Source organism: Rhamphochromis sp. 'chilingali' (assembly GCF_963969265.1).
Source record: "Rhamphochromis sp. 'chilingali' genome assembly, chromosome: 11".
Classification (NCBI taxonomy): domain Eukaryota; kingdom Metazoa; phylum Chordata; class Actinopteri; order Cichliformes; family Cichlidae; genus Rhamphochromis; species Rhamphochromis sp. 'chilingali'.
The window spans coordinates 18278709-18296707 of NC_137938.1; the positions used below are offsets into that span (position 1 = coordinate 18278709).

A 17999-nucleotide genomic window follows, 5' to 3' on the forward strand; every position below is an offset into this window, starting at 1 on the left:
GCTTTGCTTTTGTGGGTAACTTAATTTACAACTTTGACCCATTTCCTCTTGAATTTACATTTATATGAAATATATACTGTGTTTCTAACTGCACGAGTCATGTGGTCTTTTAACCCCTGACACTGCATGACATTGCTTTTGGTGTGTGACACTACAATTGTACAAAGTTGAAATCACAGATATTCTTACTTATGTTCAATCAAAAGTCCGCTTTGTGATATGAATTCTGACCCCACCATCTGAATGTCTCAGGAGAAATTGAGACTCGTGAGACCAGGCAATGTTTTTTTCAATCTTCTATTGTCCAGTTTTAGTGAGCCGCTGTAGCCTATCGAGGTTCAATGTGTTGTCTATTCAGAGATGCTCTCTTCAGCATACCTTGGGTGTAAGAAGTAGTTATTTGTGTTACTGTTAAGAGAATAGTAGTTTGGCTAAACCCTGAAAACGGTTTCTCAGGAAAATCCCAGCAGTTGCTCAGTTCGAATTCAGCAAGTTGTCTTGATAATGGCTACATGACTACATGGATTAAGTTGCTGCCATGTGACTGGTTGATCAGGCATCTGCGTTTGTTGTTGCAGCCAAAGGAAGCAGAAGAGCATCTCTAGATGCACAGCATGTTTAGCAGCTGAAGAGCAGAGCCACATAATGCTATTTACAAGATATCAACGATGTAAAAAGACCAGATAATGGGTCAAAGTTCTTATGGTACACACTTATACCATTAAACTGACAAGCGAATAACTTAAACCATCTTACAGTGCAGTGTTCTGCTAGGAAACCTTGGGTTGTTTGGGCTAGAAATGATAAACGTCAAAGTCACTGTCCAATGCATGTTCAGTTCATCGTGTTTATTTTCCATTTACAATGGCGCTTTTATAAAATATTTGATGCCGAAACATCAAAACAAATGTAGAAATGACACCATACACACATTCCCCATGAATACATATTAACACACTTTAGAAAAGTACACACTGTCCTCTTTAGAGCCTTTGGTCTGGAACATACACCAGGTGGAAACAACAAGCATCTGCAGAAGAAGAGTTCTCTCTGTGCACCATTGAAGCCTTATCGTGTTTCGTATGAGTAAAGATTATACAGTGCACACATGGTTCCAGATGCCTTCTCCTAACACCTTAGAATGTTTTGCATCACTGCGGCGTTTATAACCATGCAGGATCCTGATGGTTGTCCATTTCCATAACGCTAAAATTATTTGCATAAGACAGAATGAAAGGCAAAGCAAATCGAACCAAGCACCAGGCACTGTAGAGCGAGGCACTTGAGCGCCCAACACTTCTGGTTTGGCTTCATGACATTTGGCACATGAGGGTGGCTTTGCACTTTAAACTGCATGTATGTGTTTGTGTAGGTGTGTTGGTGAGAAAAAGAGAGCCCTGTCGAGGGAGATTCACACCTATTGCTGTCTCCTAATTATCTTGTTGTGCCTCTGAAAACTGGCTAGACAAGTGACTTACATTCATTCTCCTCACATTTACACACCCACCATATAAAGTATGCACTCTCGTGATTCAAGAGTGATTTTTGAGCAGCCCTCTCACTGAGGCATAATGTAAAAGTCCGGAAAACCCGCTCACTTAGAGGGCTTCCAAAAAAAAAAGAAAAAAAAGGTAATCCATTAGTTCATGAGTGTTTTTTATTCCCATCATGCAGCGCTTAAACTTTCCTTGGCATTCATGAGGTTAGCAGAGTGATCCTGTGCGGGCAGATGAAAGCAGGGAGCTGCTATGATGTGGAGGTGTCTGACTGGCTGAGGTCCTTCTTGCTCTTGTTCTTCTTCTTCTTCTTGTCCCCTTTGCAGGGCTTGCAAACACAGCACAGGATGCAGGGCGAGGCCAGCAGGAGGAGAGGTGACGTCACCAGCACAATGATACTGACTCCCACCAGGATCCCCACCACCTGAGCAGAGACACAGCAATAAATACTGTAATTACTCTTCTTATTAGCACTGGGTCAAATGACTGTGTCAAAGGACTTGGTCATAATGGCATCAGAGATTCATCATCTGACTCTCCCTACAGAAGTTGTTCAGTTCCCTGTTTTGGTTTTATAGTTTGTAACTTTACTGTCTTCATTTTCTGTTTAGATTCAGTTCTGGTGCAAACCTTCTTTACATCACCTACCCAGCAATAAACATTCAGAAAACATTAACAGGCAGCTGGTAAACACAACTGAACTTTTGGGAACTATGGAGACTTAAAAAAAATGAAATTAATGAAAGTGAACTTACATTTACCAGCAAGACAGAACCAGGACTTCAACTGTCAAGAAAAGCGACTAAAGAACTCAGTCGCTTTTCGAATACTAGGGCTTGCTGTGTGGCTTATGAGTGTATTTTGCTAACTAAGCTTGCTAACTTTGCCGATAACGTAACACTCGTTAATTCACATTAAGTTCACTTTTGACCCCATAAAACCAACCTGGTGGCGGCTAAAATGCAACGCTGAAGTTTCAAAGTGTGAAGCCTAAAAGAAACGAATGATGTTGTTTTAACAAAGTTCCTCTTTTATATACAGTCTGTAGTTTTAAATTACTGTAACTGTTAAAACCTGATAGACTTTATTCATGTTAAATTGTTAAATCATTCATTCAGTAAACTTGATACACATACCATTATATGAATAATCCCTGTATGTGTAAACAAATAAGGCACACATATATATGTACATATCTTCGTGGACTTCCTGGTTTTCTGTTTCCCTTTGACAACACTCCCATGCACAAGCTGAGGTCCGTGGAGACATGTTTTGGAGTGAAAAGGCATGGCCTCCACTTAATCAGATACAGCACATTTGAGATGAACAGGAATGCCAAACTGTGACTCAATCTTTATCAGTCAACCTCAGCAGCTTACCTCAATAATTCTTTGGATGACTGTATGCTGCCGTAGCAGGGCAGACAGTAATAGCTGTGGTAGTGGATGTGACATGTTAAATAACCACAGATACATGTCATATACCGATGTCAACATTGTTTTGGATATGTAGTTACACTAAGGGTCGGCAAAAAACATCGCAGGTTAAATCTAACAGACTCAAGTACTTAAATGCAGCGGTGGAAAAATAATTTAAGGTGAACATACTTAGAGGACCTGTTAGGCAAGGGTGTAACCAGCTCTATAATGAGTTGTTTTGCACGAAACAACTTCGCTGCTGTACTTCAGCTCTTCACATACTTAGCAACCTGTACACACCGAGACGCAATCTGGAGATCCCAAGCAAACTTATCATGTGATAATGGCATTAGAGGAGGAGAAAGCAGAAGGAAAGTAGGTCTGGTGGGCAGTTGTAATCTTTTTGTTGCATAGTTGGTGTCGTTATGGGCCAGGAATTTGAGATTAGCTTAGGGATTTGCTGAGTTTAAAGGATTTCTTCAATGAACTGTGGGAAAACAAGAAGTCATAAACAGCAAACTATGTGAGGCTTTAATATTCTTAAAGTGATATATAGTAATAAACCAAGCAGCTGATAAACTGAAAGACAGTAATTATGTCCCATGTCTCATGGTGATTGAGAGCTGGGTTGAAGTCCAAAATCCAGGTTATGTGCTGGTATGATTTGACTCAAATCCAGTCCCTGTATACAACAACCAGGTGGTTCTGTGGTCTAATCCATTCAGACAATAACAACATCACAAAATGCCACGCACTGCTGCCTTACAACTGGGCTCACCTGCGTTCTGTTCCACATAACCGAGGCCCTGGAGTGTCCCAGCTTGTTTCTGCATGGCCCCTTATCATAATGTCTCAAAAAGATATCACCCTGCATTTAAACACAACATACACATGCATGCAAAGACGTGAACAGGTGACTATGCAGCAAAGGAAATATTCCATTTGAATTTGGAAAAAAAGAAAGAAAAAAAGAAAAATGCATCACAGCTATTGTTTAGTTAGCAGGGGAGACTTACATCCAGATTCTGCAGACAGTACCAGCAGAAGGTGTGTTTGCAGCTTTTACACAGCATCTGTGCACAGCCTAGGTTTCTCTCGATGTAGATACCACACATAGGACACTGCTTGATGGGCATGTCAGAGTCACTGTCTGAGCGTGTCCTGTGAATTGGAACAAAGGCACACACGAGGAATGCCGTTAATGCCGCGAGGGCCTCCAGGCAGTGCGTGCAATCTTTATTTAGAGGCAAAGGTGAAGGGTTGTTATTCAATGTAAAGTGGGAAGCAGAGTCTTGAAGTTATGGTTAAGAGTTTACAAATACATATTTCTCAAGGCCGTTTCTTTAAACGCGCTAAAGGTAACATCTCTCTCATTCTAGATGTCATGCAGCCCTCAAAAAACCCTGTTTTTGATTAATACGAGATAGCAGAAGCTATCGCAGCTCATGTGATGTCAGAAAATAATACTGCAAAAAACACAAACAACAAATCTGCTCAAAAACACAAAGTCAGCAGGAGACAGAGACCAGTTCCTTGTTTTAAAAGAGGAAATTGAGCATTGTTTTGGGAAATAAAACTATAAGATATAAGATAAAATGCAAATGTAAAAACTACTGAAAGCCTCTGCAGGCTGAAAACCCCCCAGATATTATGCTGCCACGTTTGACTCAAAAGTGGATTTTAACTCATCTTTCTCATCCCCAGCGCAGGGATCATCACTTCACTGCTGTACAGTGAGGTAATTGGATCGGTGCCCATCCTCCTCCTCCTCTGTTTGGCACAGAGACAATGGAATTCCGATATAACTCAGTGACTCCCCAGTGACATCAGTCAGTCTGGCAGAGTCACAGCTCAGCGCAGCGCAGTAATGTCCCTGCTCAACTGGGACGCTTCTGAGGCACACTAAGTTATTAATCCTGAAATAATGTTTTTATAGAGCAAAGGGTTTCTACAGAGAGATGAGGAGCTACCCATCACTTATGTGATTCATTCAGTGTGCTGTGAACATCCTACACCGGTGAAAGTTAGGTCTTTTATGTCAAAGGAAAGTCTGGGATTTTCCTCATGGTGTAAAACACCACAATTGAAAATAAATGTAATCCACGTAATGTCAGAGAAAAATTCATCTGCCTCTGTCATTTCATCACATGCATGGCAACTGATTTGTGCAATCATGCATTGCTCACCAGTTTGGTTACAGCAAGTCTATCTCAGTGTCCTGACCTAATACCCTCCTCCAGCTTTTAGCCCAGTATCATTTCCAAAGTGCAGCTCTGTGGCTGCAGGCAGTGGGCAGCGGACCAAGAGGCTGGCTTTACTGACCTGCTTTGATGAGAAGGCGTCATCATGGCCTGCCGCTCGGGGCAAGCGTGGCCATCCTGCCAGGGCCCTCTGCAGCCGGAGCAGAAGACGGTGTGACAGGTCGGGCAGGGCACAGCGGCGGGGTGGCCTTCGGTGCTCTGCTCCACATTACACACAGCCTGACATTCAAGCACCGGGCACCAGGCTTTACTGGGGTCAAGCTTCACTCCTGTGGAGAGGAAAAGAACGGATGAGGCAAATAGTCAAGATTTTGTAATTTAACTCTTTCTGTCAGTATCACTAGCATTAAAGCCACATGCCAGGAAGCAGAGTTAAAAAAAAGATAATCAAAAGCTCCAGTGGTTAGAACATTTTTGGAGTGGCTCAGATCAAAGATCACAGCTAGAGGACGATCGTTATTATTCACTGTAAACTTTTTTTAAAGGAGCAGAAGCACTAATTAAATAAAACAAACTGTGACAAACTCGCATAGAAAAAACATAGTATTTTAAAATACCTGTGGTGGCCAATAGTACCAGCCTCCTAGAATATACACCTGTGGTATCAATTTCAAAATAAAATACAACATCCCATCAGTCTTTTAAGGCTGAGGGGTAAAAAGCCAACGAGAGTGAGTCATCATGAATAAACAGATTTTTCCACTGTTATCAAATTGTTTTGGGCAGGATTATTTACCTTTTCCCACCATTATCAAGTATTATTTATTGTGACGATCAGCTACTTTTACCTTTATTAGATGTTTTCGCCACAATTATGAAGCAGTTATTAAGTAATCGTTGCTAATTATCGAGTAATTTTTATCATTACAAAATATTTTTTCCATCATCATCAAGCAACATCAAACAAACATTTTCACCTTTAACATATAATTCTATCTAACAAAGGCAAGCATTTGATTGGTTATTTCTGAAGATCAACAGTTTTCCTACAGGCTTTTGAGGAGTTGTGAAGAATGGGATTTTCCCTTTCTGAAGAAAATGAGCGTGACGTGTCGCAGACAAAACAAAAGCAATCACTGTGAGCTGACTCAAACCCTTTACACTCCCAGCACATGCTTTCACTATGAATCATAACAAAAGGGACAACTGTAGTAAGACCGACTGCACTTTGCACTTTTTTGTTCTTACAATAACACGAGTTTTATGATTTATGGACGGAGTAAACAATAACTGTTATTGGATTTGCAGTGTATTATTGCTGTGCAAATAGAAAATGTCAATATAGCTGCACAGAAAACTACCCCTTTGTTTGCAGCTTATAAATATCAACAGTGTTTCCCACAGAGGTGCTGTTTGCCTTCACAAACATTTACCTAACCAGTAGTACACAATTTATCTCCACTGAGAATCTCTTTTCTTCAGATTAACAGATTATTAACATGGGTGTCTTATAGTAGTAACCCCTTTATTGTTTGATAGCTAGAATTTAAGTAACCTCTAGGCTAAAACTGTACCAGAATTAAACAGAACACAAAAAAAGCCTCACAATATGCCAGGCATGTTAAGATAAATACTGGCTGGGACTGTTTGTGTGACCTGCCTGTCATCAGACAATAGCATGTAAACACAACAGTGCTTACCTCTCTCAAACTTGAGACGCAGATACAGCTCCACCTGACCTGCTGCTGCCAAAGCAGCTATCTGCAATCACACAGAGGTACTTCAATTATTTTACTGACTCAGATTTTATGATGCAGATTTCAGAGATGTGGAAAAAACAGCACTTTGGATACTAGACTTCCTGAAGCTTGTGATAACATGTTCAAAACCAAAATCTTTCATGGTGCTCTAGATAAAAATGAGGTTGTTTACCATCATAGTTGACAATCTGACACTTCAAGTCATCTGCAATTTGCAGCATTATTTTCTAAAACTCATAAGCTGTTAAAAATGACACACTTTGCAGTATTTTCCAGAAAAACACTACTAAAGGATGGACTTCCTAGCACAAGAGTCTTAATAAAGTTGTATTCTGATTAGCAGAAGATTAAGGAAGGGGCACTTTTCATGTGGTTTTGAGTCAGCATTTTCAGCCTCCCCACTGAAACGTTTACTATGTATTGTTTTAATGTTTCCATCTGACGTCATTTCATTTATAGCGATTCACCCCTGAAACCAAAACTAGTTTCTTCAGAACTGTGATTAAGGGTGGATGTGCAGTATTTACACAATTTACACACTGTAAAAAGACAAGCGTGAAAGTCCAGCTTCCTATTTCTTGAGAAGTACGGCAATGGCCTTTATGTCTGAAACCAAACCGGTTGAACCACCAACCTGGGACATTCGAGGAATGTGCAACAACAAAAACGCAGATCACTGATCATGTTTGCATTTTATCTCCTCTCATCATTTTTTCTGCTATGTGCATTGTTGCACAGGCTGTACCTCTGAGTCCAGCAGCACTCCAGTCTTTCGGCACGCCATGTCGGGGCAGGTGATTGGTGCCCCCCCACCCTCCATTATGGCTAGCTGAACATACTGCTGCAAACACTGGAGAGGGAAGAAGGACAATAGGGCATTAGACTGGACGTTTAATCAGACAGGGAGAACTGTCATATGCTCGCCAGCAGCATTTTATCTGAAACAAGTGCAGGAGCTCAGAGAGCCACAATGTTACTCAGGACGAAATGAAAGGAAGATGTTGGGTTAAACCGGGCAGCTGAAATGTCACAGATAGAGAGCTTCCTCACGAGTGCTCACAGAGTCAAAAGTCATGTGTTGCCCAAGCCATGACATTGAGTAAGGCAGGAGAAACTGTGGAAGCACTGTTCATAAAAGCAGTGCTGTTTTCAAAAATTAAAGTTAAAAAATTCTTTAAAGAAGAAAAACTTTTGCATGAGCACAAACCTGTGCTTCCTGTGTGAATACAGCCCTAACACAGCATGAAGCACTGATCACACAAACAGAGCTGGAACAACACCAGGAACACGGTGTGCTCTTTAAGCAGACAGAAGGAGATGGTTCACATTTTTATACTAAAGATAAGTACGTGTTTCAGTATCAATTTCCCTCGCTGTGTCGTACCCTGCGCATGTACGTGAGGTTTATCTGTGCGACCTTGTGCGTGCCGCTCTGACAAATGCAGCGAGCTTGGAAAGAGATTAACACCTGCCACTATCTGGCTCCGTTTTGATATGCAGGCAGGCACGCTTGAGACCAGAACAGTGCAGCAGCGGACCTTTGCACTCCTGTTATAAATATTACAGCTCTGTTATCTAAAGATAGCGCTTCTCATCATCTCACATGAAGGAGTGAAACTGAAACTCAGGATAAGTTTGTGAGTTTAAAAACAAAGAGCGAAGCGATAAAGCACATGAGAAAAAAAAATTCCATGGACAATTCAAAGACGGTAAATGTGAAAGACAGACAGCCCTGTGTTGAAATCAGCATAATTTTACTGGAATGGAAGTGTGATAGATTTGCCTATAAAAGGATCTATTACTGTATACGGTCATAAAGGAGGAAGTGGTGTTGTAATAATAAAAAAAAAAAAGAAAAAAAAAATCTCATTCCAAGTAATTTAAACGCCGGACATTTGCCTAAATTGCCCAAATTGTAAAAAGCTGGTTTTGGATCACTGTCCTGAAATTTTCAGCACCTGCAGGAAATGATTAAACGCATGAGAAATGAAATAAATATATTTATATAGCTTGACACATGCACTCTGAGTCACTGACTCAAATGAAGACCTGGACACGATGAGAAGCAGCTCCTGAAAAAACCTGAATGCATCATCTGTACCTACCGCTGTGCAGTAGATGCACTTGCAGCTCTGCAGTCCTGTGGTGGCTGTCGATGGCTGCTCGCTGAGGCACAGTTTGCAGAACACCTGCAGGTTGGCGGCAGCCTCGGGCGTCTCCGGAGCTGACTCCCGGGCTTCCCGGCTCACGGTGGGACTCCCGCTGGCCATGACGAGGCGAGGCCGGCCGGCAGGAAAAGAAGTCACGAGGACGAATCAAGCCTCTCTTAGCCTTTCTGCTGGGAACGGAGAGCAGCCATGGCCTCCATGTTCCTAAAAAGCAGAAACAGCACTAATCTATTTGTCTATTCAGTATGGGTGTAACTCTTTGCTTTCCCTTCCCTGTCAGACAACACTGCACCCTCTTTCTAAAAACCGCCATCCCATTCTGATAACTGATGTAGCAACTCTGATGATTTCAGCTATGCCTGCAGCAATGCCCTGTGATTGTTTTGTTAAAGGAGTGACGATTACTCACAGCTTAAAGCTGCGTGATGTACGAAGCAAATTTGAGTTACAGTATGTGTTATTGCTACAGTAATATGAAAACAGCCTCATTATCCTTTGTTGTGTCTCCATATATTCTTGCCATTTTCAAGTCCAGAGTCCAAGGCGTGTGTTTACTAAGCCCGCAGTTATTGAGCAGCGCTTCATTTATCCTGACAGGAAGAACTGGCTACTGACTGTCACGTCCACTTTACAGAAACACGGCAAAGTCTTGTGTAATTATAGGTTGGGATTTTGTGAACATAATGCCTCAAGAGACTAAATTACATCAGGGGAAAGGTGGTTTTGAACACTCTGAACTGTAGTTAAGTTTAAAAAGTATTAAAAGCAATTAGCCGAGACAGAATGGTGATGCCCCACACGCTTGTGGGGATAGGTTGATTGGATAATCCAAATTGTCACTAGGTGTGAATGTGCGAATGAGTGTGAATGGTTGTCTGTCCTTGTGTGTTAGCCCTGCGACAGACTGGCGACCTGTCCAGGGTGTAGCCTGCCTCTCGCCCTATGACAGCTGGGATAGGCTCCAGCGCCCCCCGCGACCCTGAAAAAGGATAAGCGGAAGCGAATGGATGGGATGGATGGAGAATGGTGATGCTTCACGTCGTCTTTGCTTCAGTATTTAGTTGAAGCTGAACCTCTGAATCGGGCTTTGTAGGAGCAGCATGGTGACCTTGTTTTTGCGTTTATGGTGACACCCTCTGTAGCGCCCACTGCCACAAATGGGAGAGAGCTTTCTCTGAGCTAACAAAGAGAGAAAGACAAAAAAAAAAAAACCCAATACAAAACAAAACAAAACTAGGAAATATGTATTTTATTCTCTGAAATGCCTTTCAGTGTGTGTATTATCACATCATTATTATTAGTCTAAATGACATGTGAGATTCCCAGTGATTTCAGTCTGGACCAAATTAGTGAACTGGCTAACCAGCCAATACCAACATATTACCATCTACAAAGCCACAATGCAAACCTTCTTTGCTTATGAAAACAATAAAAATAATTATGGACGACTCATTTTAGGACAGCAAGACAAAGGTGAGTAAAACTCTAGTCTGAACTTAAAGGAAACTCAAGTCACCCTCCAAAAAAATCCCTTTTGGTTCAGCCCTGTTCCAAAAAGCATGAGAAATAATAACCCCATAATCTGGGATTTGAGATTAATCGCATGGACAACAGTGGTTGGACAGAGAACAGGGTCACACAGGAAACTGTGGCGTTAAAAAACACACTGTGCAGCCTGAGCAGCTGCTGAAATCACACATGATCTTGTACATGATGTTCTCTGCTTCAGCAGCCTATCAATGTTGGCTGGAAACTTTGGAGCCGTTCAATCAATATAGCAAACTCCGCCACTGGTGTCCTCCTTTGTAGTGTGTTAATGATCATTCCCTGGTAACACACACGATAGCTGGGCATGCTGAGCTCTGTGCACGTTGCTATTTTTGCACAGTCATAGTCTGCTCTCCTGCACTACTTACAGGCAGACGTGCTGAGCCGGCTGCAGTCATCGTCCCACAATGCCGTCAGCCTGTCCTGTCCTGCCTGAGCATAACCACCCCTGTGGTTTCGCATGGGAAATTACAGCTTTCGTGCCTGCTAGCCTTGCTTCATGGAAACTCCAGCATTATTAACAAAGTGAAGCCTTCATCCCGAAGCAACTTCAAAGTTTAGAATTTAAGATTACCTGGGTAACTTTCAGTCAACATATCAGGCGGAAGGCTTCATATCTTAGAAAATTTGATAAATCACATTTGTGATTGTCATCTGCCTTTCAGATCATGGATAAAAAGTAATTGTGATGTTTTCAGTGCTGCACACACAGCGAGTGTAAGGTGGAACAAATGATTACTTTGCACCTAAATTTAAATAAGTATCAATGCAAAGTCCTAACAACCGGAATCTTTAATCCAAAGCCTTTACTTTCAGAACTGTCCTTCAAAAAAACACACAAAAAAACCTTTCTGATTGTAATCCAAAAGCTCACATTCAACCTCGAATCTCCACTGTTGCAGCACTTCCTTAATTAGAATGCTTTTGTGTGCAATTGCTTTCTTTTTCCGTGTGGAAGCTGGCCATTCAGCGATTAAAACCCTTCACGGATCAAGGTCTAAATGGCATTCCAGACATTGAGGGCAGGGTGAAGTGGGGTGAGGTGGTGGGGATCAAAGCATCATTGTTGACCTGGGAGGCAGAAACGGAAAAACCAGATCTGCCTGGTAAAAAGCTGCTGCTGCTTTCACACAGACTGTCACTGTTCTGTGGAAGGAGACAGCAGAGAGTGTGCACTGGGGTAGTAGAATTTATATGGCATCATTTGTACGTTTCCAATCACACCATGTGTGTGTGTGTCTTTTTGGGGTTTTTGTTTGTGTTTGTGTGTGTGTGTGTGTGTGTGGGTGGTGCATAGAATAAAATGGCACATAAAGTTGAAACATAGCAGAAGGAAATGACAGTGTGGGAAAATGTAAGCCTTGATGGTAATGCACACCAGTTAATCACAAGTGTGCTCGGTACAGATATGATTTAAAGGCTGCCTTTGTGCATGCATATTCCCAGACTGCTGATATCTGGTCTTTCTGCACTGCGATCAACCACAAACACACGTGAAATCTGAGACATCTGCAGCTGTGTCAAGGTTGTAGACCAGCACAGGTCACAGAGCGCTTTTTTCATACGCTTTTTTCTATGATACCACCTTAATGAACAGCTTTGAGGGTGGACAGTACAGGTACAAATGGTGCGGAACCTACCTTCCCTGTGGACCACTGGGCGTAGAAGCAGTCTGAGTCCAGATCCACAGCCGCAGTGCTCTTGTTACTGTGGTACAGACACATGTGTTATAACACAGTCTGGTGCTGTAATAACCTGCTGTCAACGCCTAATGCCACTGCGACCGTCTCGATACCGCCTCCTCCAAGTGCGTTGCGGGATTAAAGAAAATCTAAATCATGTTTAACCCTCCTGCTCTCTCCTGTCCTGCTCTCTGCTTGTGTCTGAGTTTCGGTTCTCCTGCCTCTCGTCCCCATCCAGGAAGCAGCGCTCTTTGCTCTCCACTTATCTGGACTCTCGACTGCGCCTGCTGGCTGCTTCAATAAACTCATGCTGCTTTCAAGTACTGTCGGAAATGATCCCGCAGGAACAAAAAGAAGGCTTGACATAAACGATATTCCTGCAGCATAAATTTTTGATGGCACGGTTGTTGTCTGTAGTAGAAATAACTATGCCAAGTTAATGTCATCAATTCAAGCTCAGGCTATCAGAATTTACAATCTTAAAATGTGGGCATTACTTGAGTAAAGGGGCTATTTGCATTTTGGGACATTTTTCGGAGCTACTTGTGCACGAGCTAGCTGAGCCATAGCTTGTGACTTTACGAAACAAATTCTAGCTAAAAAAGAAAGACAAAGGAAAACAAATGCAGTTTTAATGATTACTCTTAGAATAAATATTCAGCATATCTACAAACCCTTACCTCTTCTAGCCCCCCAGACAGAAAAACACTTAGTTCACAGTGCAACAACTTCCTCTAGGGTTCTGGTTCACCTAGCAACCACAGCCTCATAAAACAAATCAGAATGGCCTCTGTTGCCTTGGCGTTGTGGTGCAAACAGTGGTACAAAAATGAAAAACAGATTATGGTGCTCAATACATACAAAATCCACCTGTATGCAGATGCTCTTTAATCAGAACAATATGTTTAATGATAACATATAATTATTGTTGTTATCCATGTTATTTTTAAATTTACCGTTCAGAAAATTTCTGGAAAGTTTCTGGAAACATGGAAACCCTTCTATAAGGGAATTGATTGGGTCGTACACCAACGAGACAATGACACCAAGCATACTTCAACGGAATCTGGAGTACTGGAACTGATGGATTGGGCACGTCAAAGTCTGGACTTAAATCCTATTGAACAGATTTGGAATTTAGTGGTCTTAAAGATGGATCGCAAAAAAAGTTTCATCCAAAAGAAGGAAGCAAAGAAACTTGTGAAAAGTACATAAAATAATGGCAGCAAGAATGCGAGCTGCTGTCAAGGCCAAAGGAGGCTATAGGAAATATTATATTCTTCGATTATTATGTGTGAATAAGGACTGTTATTTCAGTTTGTTATTTGCTTAATAAGTAACAATATCATTTTTGGTTATAAACGCATTTTTGTTTGCATTTTCTTGTCTTTATGACATTATTATTAGGCCTGTTAGTTTGTTAAGATTGTTACTCCAACTGCTCAGTGCCCTGAGGTACTGGTCCCGATCAGTGTTGGTCAAGTTACTTGAAAAAGTAATCAGTAACTAATTACTGATTACGTCCCCCAAAAAGTAATCCCGTTACTTTACTGATTACTTATTTTCAAAAGTAATTAATTACTTACTTACTTAGTTACTTTTTAAAAACACGATTTACAACCTGAATAGGTGATAAAGCGATAGAGCTTTCAGCCCAATTCTACTTTTTCTACATAATCCATCATACAAAATGTAATCAAATGGAAAAGTCTCTTTTTTTAACTTGTTTTATCAGTTTTAATCTTTTAACTTTATGCATCAAGCAAAAATTTAATTATATGCAACATTCTCTGACTTGAATAAATTAGTTTAACATTTAAACCTATTTTCTACACATTCCAGCACATAAAATAAAATATTTTTTGTGTTTACACTCACTCTTTCAAATAGATGCAAGTAAAACACAGCAGAAAATAAATAAAGTCAAAGACTAAGCGGTCCTGTTGCTCTATTGCTCTAAAAAGTAATCAGATTACAGTAACACGTTACTTGTAACGCATTACTGCCCATCTCTGGTCCCGATAGATTGCAACCTCCTGATGGACTGCAGCCCCCTGCAGTAATCTTCCTTGCCCGTCTGTGTCCTGGATGTATACAGGTGTGCAGAAATGGAGAAAGATGTAAGAAAGATATCATCTTACTTGTAATGCAATAACCAATTTTAGAGTTTTGTGGTCAAGTTTATGACGAGCCATGTTTAACTGACAAAAGCTAAACAAGGGGTTTGTGGTCATTGTTAGGTTACATGACGGGTAGCAGGCATCGATTTATATTTAAGGCAATGATGATTAGATTTCCTTTTTATAGTAGCTTTATACTCTCAAGGGGTTAGAAATCAGACATATGCCTTGTGAAACATCTGCTCTAACCCGCCCAGCTTCGACAGGTAAATGCTACTTATATAATAATCGGACATGGGGGCTAGAATAAGCTTTAATACATTACAAGAAAACATTTTAAAAGTTGATTCGTGATTTTACACTAATTTCTGGGTCTTTGTTGCTGTGTGCCATATTAGCTTACGGTAGATGCCCACAGTTTGCCTCGCCACTGAAACAGTATGCGTGTGCGGGGATGCCCCATTACCTCATGAGAATGACCGGTTATTGTTTATCTTGTTAACAGTCTTTATCTGCTTTATATACATCTATAACTATACTTATTTCATGTAATACCATAATTTAGAAGAACAAATGGTTGATATCTGACTTTATTGGGCGCATTTAAAAAGATTTCACTCACACATTGAAAAGATTTCTCTGTTAGGCTACCCTGCTAGCAGCCTCAGCAGGCTAACCACAAACCAAAACCTACTTGCACGAAGTTGCATCATTTCATGCTATCGGCCTCGATGCTACAGTGCAAAATATAAGTAATTTAGATTTGATCGTGTCTTTTTTGTTAATAAATCATTAGGACATGTTTTGGATTTCAAGGGGAAAATAAAAAGTCCGAGGTTTAGTGAAGGTCGCATCTGCGTGAAAATAAAGAAGGAAATCTTTAACTTAGTGTTTAGCAGCATCTCTAATGTTACTGTCTCATCACAATCACATAAAACACAAAAGTGTAACAGAATAATGTCCACAGCAATACAAACATTACAGAGAAACCCCTCTGAACCTGAAGTTAACTGCATGGAAACCCCGAGTTAAAGTGCGCATGCGCAGGGGCTTTTCCCAAACTACGGTTTATCAGTCGGCGTGAGTACGAGCGCGTCTCACAAGGACAGTATCACAAACTGGCGAAAGATGGATAGCACTGACCCTCTGCCACTGTCTCCTTTTATTAACAACAGCTTTGCAAAGACGAAAGAAGGAAGCTTGTTAAATCAGGTGAGATTATTTAGAGCTTTCTGCTTCAATAACGGGCGGGATGTCATGTCTGAAATCTGAGTATGCCTCTCTTCTAAGTTATCATGTCCTATTGTAGAATACCATGTATTTCATTTCACTATTTGTAATGTGGGGGAAATACTTTTAAAGTAGTTTTGCTTAAGTTTAAAACTTCTTTGGGATGTAGCACGGTTTCCGTGTTTTGTTCGTGAAGAAAGAAAATTCTCATCGACTTGTTGTAGGGAAGACGTCACGTGACCTAGATATAATACACAGGTGGCCTGTCCGGGTGGGATGTGGTTTGCAGACGAAAAAACCGCCGACTCAGTTGCCTCTGCAGAAAAACACGTTTTCATTTTAAAAGACGTCATGTCATCCATACTCATATTTTTTTAATGTATTTTTTGTGCCCCCTCCCTCCAGGTGATGCCATCTAAAACCTCCACCGTGGCCACCGTGATCCAATTGGTGCAAAGAGCGGTGCAGAAGAGCTGCATAAGGGCCTGTCAGCTGCTCTGCCTGCCTTTTGACCCTGTGATGTGTGAAAAAGTCACATGTTGCTCAGGTAAAAAACAAAAACAAAACCGAACAAAAATGACTTTATTGGAGGTAGATTTTACATTTATTCTTTACATAACTATAATTGCATGAATACATCTGTTTATTTGTGTTTTGTCGTTATAATCACGATGAACTTTCAGTTTGTCTGTGTAAGCTGGAAAGATAATGTGTCATTAGTAAAAAAGTAACCTTCCCTCTCTTATTGCCTTTACAGCTAAAACTCATCAGCCCAAGGAGAATAAAAACATTCAAGGTAACATTTTAACTTTATATGTTCAATAAAACGTTGGCTTCCTTAAATCTTTTTTGGTAAAATCTTTTGCTTCCCCTTTTCCCCATCTTTATGTTTTCCATTACTTATTTTTCACGAGCCTGGAGGCGTACTGCATTGCGGTTCATTACACATATTAATTGTATGCGTGATGGAAGTTTTTTTTTTGACGTTCGCCGCACATTCAGGAACTTAAAACTGTGACATCACTATGGATCAACAACTTCTCATTTTCTCTTCCCTTTTCTCCTGCTTTCCCCGTCACACAGCAATGGCCCTTCAGAGTCCGCCGTCAACAATACTGATCGTCAACATCAGCAACTCCACGTTGATTGACTGCGTCATTGGAAACGGCACCCATACAGTGGCCGAGTGTCAGCCTCTCATGCAGGAAACTGAGCGCCACATGAAAGGTGTGTAACAGCAAAGCCTGGCCAGCTGAACATCTCTTTAAAATACGCTATGCCGACTGCACTCATGTGAAGTGCAAGCTTTTAATTTGAGTTGTGTTACAGGTCAGATGAGGTTTAGCTGCTACGGTGGGAAACAGGAGTCAGCACAGGATGCTGCTTTGCCACCACTTCCTCCATCAGAAGAGCATCCGAGTGTCAGCATCCACAGCTCCCACGTCAGCTACACCATCATTGGAGACAACAACAGCATGCATGTTGATATGAGCCAGCCGTCCAGCTAAAACGGAAGATTCACAAGTGTGCCACATGTACACACACATGCAGACTCAAGAAACACTGTAGCCACGATTATAACTTCAGCTTAGTATCAGGGCAAACATTTTCAGTCTGGAGGTGAGAGGTAACAATGTCTCTGCTAATCAAAAACTCTGCCAGATAAGCAGTTTATTATTATAAAACACAAAAAAGAGCTGTTTTGTGGGCATTTTGACCATCATGACTGTTGATTTTTCGCTCTGGTCTCTTTTAGTTGACATGAGGGAAAGCTTTTTGTTTGTTATGTAAATGTTCTAATCGGGGGCAATCATGGCTCAAGAGTTGGGAGTTCGCCTTGTAACCGGAAGGTTGCTGGTTCAAGCCCCAGCTTGGACAGTCTCGGTCGTTGTGTCCTTGAGCAAGACACTTCACTCGTTGCCTACTGGTGGTGGTCAGAGGGCCCGGTTGCGCCAGTGTCCGGCAGCCTCGCTTCTGTCAGTGCGCCCCAGGGTGTCTGTGGCTACAATGTAGCTTGCCATCACCAGTGTGTGAATGGGTGGATGACAGGTTGTGTAAAGTGCTTTGGGGTCCTTAGGGACTAGTAAAGCGCTATACAAATACAGGCCATTTACCAAATGTTATCTTATGTCTGTCACGTCATGATATGGGCTTGGGTTAAAATGTATGGCCTATGGTCATTAAAAGTAGACTATTTAGTAGTATTTATTACCAGAGGTAATTTTGATTTCCTGTGTCTCTATATTTGATATTGCTTAATATAAAATAACTGTGACTTTGTTATGTACATAAAACTGAGTAAGAGGACTATGAATGAATGAGTTTTAACTGTTGTAACGGTAACTGCTATTATATTTATAATAAAGACTTCACATA

At 41.2% G+C, this 17999-nt stretch overlaps 2 protein-coding genes across 2 annotated transcripts; one reads left to right on the plus strand and one right to left on the minus strand.

Annotated features, from left to right (window-relative positions):
- Positions 1-833: 833 nt before the first annotated feature.
- On the minus strand, positions 834-12533 carry rnf144b (ring finger protein 144B). Its single transcript, XM_080896988.1, has 8 exons — positions 12232-12533; positions 8981-9247; positions 7621-7725; positions 6816-6876; positions 5237-5444; positions 3931-4075; positions 3693-3782; positions 834-1920 (listed from the first exon to the last, which is right to left on the minus strand). The coding sequence occupies exons 2-8, from the start codon at positions 9143-9145 to the stop codon at positions 1747-1749; spliced, it is 948 nt and encodes a 315-aa protein (XP_080753114.1). The 5' UTR covers positions 9146-9247; positions 12232-12533; the 3' UTR covers positions 834-1746.
- A 2922-nt stretch (positions 12534-15455) lies between these two features.
- On the plus strand, positions 15456-17997 carry LOC308405036 (uncharacterized protein). The gene is made up of 5 exons (XM_080895419.1): positions 15456-15605; positions 16029-16170; positions 16381-16419; positions 16707-16850; positions 16953-17997. The coding sequence occupies exons 1-5, from the start codon at positions 15522-15524 to the stop codon at positions 17129-17131; spliced, it is 588 nt and encodes a 195-aa protein (XP_080751545.1). The 5' UTR covers positions 15456-15521; the 3' UTR covers positions 17132-17997.
- The last annotated feature ends 2 nt before the right edge of the window (positions 17998-17999 follow it).